Source organism: Opisthorchis viverrini (assembly GCF_000715545.1).
Source record: "Opisthorchis viverrini unplaced genomic scaffold opera_v5_65, whole genome shotgun sequence".
In the NCBI taxonomy this organism is placed as follows: domain Eukaryota; kingdom Metazoa; phylum Platyhelminthes; class Trematoda; order Opisthorchiida; family Opisthorchiidae; genus Opisthorchis; species Opisthorchis viverrini.
This window is the reverse complement of record NW_008751721.1, coordinates 695,709-701,979: the sequence shown is the minus strand read 5'-3', so window position 1 is coordinate 701,979 and position 6,271 is coordinate 695,709. Positions and strand designations below refer to the sequence as shown.

The 6,271-nt window shown below is 41.0% G+C and overlaps 1 protein-coding gene across 1 annotated transcript in view; it reads left to right on the top strand.

The window, feature by feature from the left end:
* Positions 1-232: 232 nt before the first annotated feature.
* The window catches only part of T265_04126 (hypothetical protein), a gene marked incomplete at both ends in the record, with an annotated part of 24,884 nt that continues 18,845 nt past the window's right edge, over positions 233-6,271 (top strand). The window contains 2 exons of the mRNA XM_009168784.1: positions 233-257; positions 4,562-4,650. Coding sequence (XP_009167048.1) covers positions 4,569-4,650 — 82 coding nt within the window. The remainder of the gene's footprint in view (positions 258-4,561; positions 4,651-6,271) is intronic.

The following is a 6,271-nucleotide window of genomic DNA, read 5'->3' as shown; positions in this document are numbered from 1 at the left end:
GTTGACACAATGACATCAGGGTCATCACTGTGCTTAACGTAATCACCTATTCCTATACCAGCTGGTTTCTTAGTTGTCAGCGAGACGCGCATTTATCATTTTTCGTAACATTTTGCATGTGTGAGAGTGTCGTGATTTCATTTGGGTACCCAGCATACAAAAGTTACAGGCACATGCGATGTATATATATATATATATATATATATATATATATATAGCACATCCCGTTTGGCGGAGCATACCACAGGATTCCAAAAGTAAGTCATCGAGCTCAAACTGATTTCTTGTTGTGGCAACGAACAGTCTACTGCTGAAACATTTGTTTCAATAAATGTCAAAAATCATTCTGTTATGTTTCAGCGGTTTGTCGGCTGAAGCTTCTTTGCGATGATTTTTTGAAATGAATTCTAGTTTTCGGGATAATCCACTTATTCGGGTGTGATTTTGAGTAATCCGCAATCTTCTTAAAAATCTACCAGCAGTAAACGATATAGTCAGGATGAGATTGGTGGCATTCAGTATTTGCTATCAAAACTCAACTACAGTAAAAAAAGTTACCTTTGTGAACCGGACTAAGCTACCTTCTTCCTGTTGAGCGACATACTTCGTAGAATGTAACAGCTAAATGGAACTTTCCTGAACTAGCTCAGCCTGAGCAGATATGGTGCTCACACGGGGTTTTTCTACAACTTCCACTAGTGAAAGATATGTCATAAGAGCATGTATTGCGATCCCCGAGAATCCAGCGAGATCTTGTGGATTGCACTTTATCTGGTTTGGATCATAGTTCCATGTTTCAGAAAATGTTACGGTTTCAATAGGTTCTGAAAGTACTAAGGCCCCATGAAAACTCCATGAATTGAAGATGTTCCATGTTGTTTCGCAAGAATGCCTATCTAACCGGAGAATAAAATATTTTAGAGCTAAGCGCACTTCATGAGGCCGACGATCATCATTTACGTTTGCTAATTTGCAAGGGTATGAATCAACTAGAAGAATTGAAGAGCATAGAAAATTTGGAGCCGTCACCAAACAAGATTTAAAATGTTTCGTCGAAAAGCAGCGCATTTAGTGTGCGAGACATTTCCATGTGATAGGTAACAGCGGTGCATTACTGAACGGCATTCTGAAACGACTGTTGCTGGCTGCTGTAGAACCTCTCTACCGAAAGAACTCTAAGGACTACACAAGACCACGTATTGGACGAGAATGACGGGACATCTGCGTACTCAAGGATGACTATCCAAGGCCCTACTTCCAGCCTGAATTCTGCTCCTGGTTGCACGCACTAGCTAACTTATGGCTGTCCCGTGACTATTGAGGAGTGCACTACAACTAAATGCGATCGATACTTTCAGGCTGCGGGCGATAATCAAACTTATGGTGGGTGTACTATTATCTTTGTGTCAGAGTCGGACAGTCTGACCTGGAAGAATCCTGAAAGAACAACGTGCAAGTGAAATTTTTGAGCAAAACCAACTTTCCAGCAGTATGTACTTGCTTAAAACCACAAGTAAAAGAAACCATCCTTCAGGATTCATGAGCTTAGAGTGATTTGCTTCAATTTTGTAGGGAAAACAGGCCTTTATTTTCAGATTACTTCTCCCTTCCCACTGAAGTAAAACACATAACAAGATTGGCTTTGGAAAACTTGATAAAAAGCCGATGCAACGGGGACAAAGAACATAAGCACCACTTGTTTTCCATGATTTGGATAGCAAATAAGCACACAACGAAGTGAGTCCCGTTGGACTGCGACATACAGTCTGCCTCATCAATCATTCGTAAACTTTGGGTCAAATGACACGTAGTTTAAAACATGCTTTTGTTCTGGGCCAAGTCTGTGAACAATAGTTGTGACCTCTGTCTGGAAATCAGCATACCGGACCTCGTATGAAAAATTCGAACCCAGAGTGGTGTGTTATCCTATTCGGCACTTATTAGACAAAAACACAGGAAGCATATACGTAGTTGTTCGTGCAAACTAATAGTGCGCAATGTTTACAAGGTTGGATATGGTTTATCTGTTTGCACAAACTCAAAGTGAGACAGTGACTTTGAACGTTGTCATCTCTTTGGTATCTCCCGAACCACACACTTAAAGCGACCAGATTCCCATATTCTGAATGAGAATAGAACAGCGGGTGCACTCGGCCAGTAAATAAACCACTCAGGTTGATATCTCCATCAATAAGGCAAGCCAGATGCTCGTATCAACATCACTTCGCGCCCATGGGCTTGATCGATAGAGCTTGGTTTTCAGGCTTGGTTCTGAGCCCGGTCGACTTCCAGTTAGGATGGTCCAAATAACGAGACCCTTGTTCCCAGGAGCATTCCCAAAAGTCCCCATCTATCCTATCATCATGTCCATGTGTTTATCTGATTTTGACAGCAGAGTATATAAGTTACATTCAGTAGGTGTTTTGGCTTTTAAACCAGGTTTTTAAATGGTGTATATTTTGGAAGCATCCGGCTGACAGATACCTTAGTCAATAAAGATGAGCGTAGTAAGATCCTTTGCTCGATCTTGGTCACGCCTTAAAATTCTGTATCCTTTCCCTTTGTCTTATTTTAATATAACTGACAGATTCCTGTGTGCATACCTAAGTCGTCTTTTAGTACTAACATGATTATCTACAACCATATTTGACATGAGACAAATTAACCATGTTAGCAGGCTAGACGGAACACTACTCACAAGGCTACTGAAAACGCTTTGACTGCCAACGAACGTATTCGCACATCTTCATGCTCATTTTCTGCGCACAGTCCCCGATTGCCCGTCAAACCTACGTTCTATGCAGTTTGTGAAATTCACTCATTTGGCTGTAAAGAGAGATTCATCCGAACTTAAGCTGGATCCCTGTTTCATCATGTTCTTCAGTTGGATTCAGTTAAATGTGCGAACGCTAGGAAACCTGGACTTGACGCACAGAAATTCTTTTATCAGTATGCTATTGGGAGGGAGGCAGATGATACCAGAGCATCTTTAGGTCATTCACAATTCAATACTGACCAAGCCTTGTATCACATATTTGCTGTCTCACACTGCTGCACAAAAGTATTTACGGAGCCTGTGCAAAATACCCAAAAGTCAAAAATACCTTGTATATTTTGTTATCCGCTTTAGTCGTTCTCACACAAATGCGTAGGTGACCCTTAGGTCCCCAATCGACATGTAGAAGGGTAGGCGGTAACGAATTTGAGGAACAGACAGCTACCGACATGCAACCGTTCAAAATATAATATTGTCAGTCATTATAACTGCTACTTTCAAAACCGAACCAGATGAAACCTGATTATTGACTCCCTCCATAAGATGTCTAAGTGAGAAAGAGTTTTTAAAGATGTAGTGAAGCAATAAACTTCTGTTTGGCAGTAAGATGTCGACCTTTGCAAGGAAGAACTGTTGCCTACGATACTACTAATAATAGTACTAATGCAAGCTACTGCCAATTCCCTCCCTTTGTGTGAAGGGAGTTCATCTTAAGTTGTTGTATCCCCATCCAAATCATGCATCATTGGTCTGAGATGATTCCTAGGAAGCAGGATATCAGTTGGTTAAGGGAATTGGTAGCAGTTGTCTGGATATTTTTAGCGTCTTTACGTTTTTCTTACTGTCTTACGTATGGATCACTGTGGCGAAATGGCAAAGTGTTCCTTGATCCGTCACAAAAGTTCATAAAATCTCGAATGCTCTCCAGTGTATAACTTGAGTGCTTCGAAGGCATGTGAACTTGCTTTACAGTTTTCATTTTGGTACTGACAGGCAGATTCATTGTGTTTTACGAAACCCTAAGCTTGGATTGTTCTACAAGGAGATTCTCTTCTCGGACACACGGTCAAACTTAATCGGAGGGTTCCAGTGGTGAAATCAGTTTTTTCTGCTCGTCTCACTGTTAACTCATCGATAGGCCAAAAATCGGTCTGAGGTCACAATGACAGTCGCTTTATGACATGGGCTTCAATATCCGCCCGGTGAATACGGCAGAAACGAAGAATAAAAACCTATTTTTGCAGATACCCTCAATTTTACTTAATTAGGAGTGCTGGTCTTCTTACCCTACCCCGACATTAAAGTTGCTTTCCTTTTTCACACTTGGGCCCCAGTAGTCTCCGCTGATAAAATGCTAATCTGCTATAATAATGGGGATGCGAACGATGTATCAGCTACACATATGTATAGAAAACATCCCGAGGGATTCGTAAATCACTTAAGTCGATATTCTCGTTTTATCTACTGGCGCACTATCCCAATGAAACTCCAAGGGAACACGCGGCAAGACCTCTCATCTGAGGGCTTGTTTAGCCTTTAACATGCAGTAAACTAGCCATTGTTCTTGACCTTTGCCTAATTCCTGAATCGTTAAAACGATTCATATTTCTTTCAGCTTACTTTCCTGTTCTATATTGAATTCTTTGGCTGATGTAGGAAATAATTTCTAGTTCCAGAAGAACTGTTTTGTTTAAAGTATGATTTGATCGTCTGGCTACCTACCTAGTTTTAAGAGCGACATTTCCAACAGAATCGGAATAATTTACTCGTATTCTGTTACTTCAGACTTACGATGACATCTATGTTGCTGCTGTTTCTGGTGTTAACGAGTTGGCTTCAAGCGGGCAGTTCACAGGAAACAAGTGAACCACTACGTAAGATTTCTGGTGATTTTACAAAGTTGATTTTTTTGGTATGCTTTTTTCTAACTAGTAACAGCTAGCTGACTACTGGCGAGTAGTCTGACTGTTCCTCTTTCATAATCAGCATTTCTGCTGGAGAACTTAGTAGGTACCATGCCACAAGATTAGAAGTTGATCCGAAAGTTTGTAAAAAAACAATTGGTCAGGTTACGAAATTTGGCTGTAACTCATCACGAACTCCATGCCAATACTTGGGCGGTTTCAGCAGAGCTAAACTGGCGCTATCCATTAAGTTGTAAGTTTAAGATGAGAGAACGAACCAACTAACAGTTCGGGCTACGGCCCTTGTGTCAGTTTTTTGGTTGTGTTCATTCATGTGAAACCGGATTTGCACACAATAACTGTTCTCTGAAGCCCCATTTATGGACACAGCATGCTTTTTTGACTAACTGAATGGCATTCATCTTCTGCTCGAGAGTGTCGTGTCCACTATTGAACTTCGGTTTCTTGCATGTCTAGATTGCGCTAATGGTATTTCTTGGTAACTTCTTGACAGATTTGTTGCCAAGGCACTGTCCACATTGGCAGACCCACTTAGTTTGACGATTTCGTTTAACTTCTATTAGAAATGCAGTTCAGTGTCTGCTTTTCCGATCTCCTCAGTGCTTCTGAACTCTCTGAACGGTCTCAAACGTTTTGAAGACGATTTTCCTCAGTTGCAGCTGGTACAATGATATGTATGAAAATTCATATGATCTTACATGCGTGCCCTCCACATTTCTGTCTATCAGTAGGTGCATTCCTCGGAATGTGTTGACAACAAGTGGATCAAGAGACTAGTTAGCAGATAATTTGCACAAGTGTTTGGTAACTGAAGGGTTTCATAATTTCATGAATGTTTGAGTAAGGTCACCAGTTTTAATTTAGAGAGCGTTTGACCTGTCATTTTTCCGTCTATAATATGTTTTTGTATCATCGTAGAAACTTTGTGCAAATTAGGCAACTGGTATGGAGACAACCACCATCAAAGTCCTAAATTTTCATATCGATTTCTAACAAGCAACCACACTGAAGCGTTATGCAATTCGTGTCGCTGGAAGTGGTAGCCTTTGTTAGAGGAATCTGGCGCCAGAGAGGCTTTGTTTTTCAATGGGTAGTTGATTCTTTAAGACTTCCGATGATGAGAAAACATTGTAACTGCGACGAAGCACGTTCGCTGCGCTGTGTCCTCCTACGGAACTAAGAAACAAGTGCATGCACACGTGGACGCGTACTGGACAAGACTAGAGAACTGGGTCGAAGGTAAGTCGGTGGAACTGCTATGGATCTATGTGCGCTACATTCCACACATCCAGAATTGCTCATTTTGATCAAAAATTCCATGAGAACTGAAACTACTCTGGTCTACGGCTTAGGGTAACTTTTGGCCGAAAGTAGGAGGCTTTCCTTATTCGAAGGGGAGTGTAGCTAAACTCCTAGCTGTATATTATAACCAACTGTAACATAATGTTCAAAAAAATGCGTTATGTATACCTTATGCGGTTTCCTTTATGCGATTTCAATTGGAATGTAATACCTGTACAATGGGTACTAAGCATGGGATACTAATGAGAAATGAAATGCCCAGCTTGTT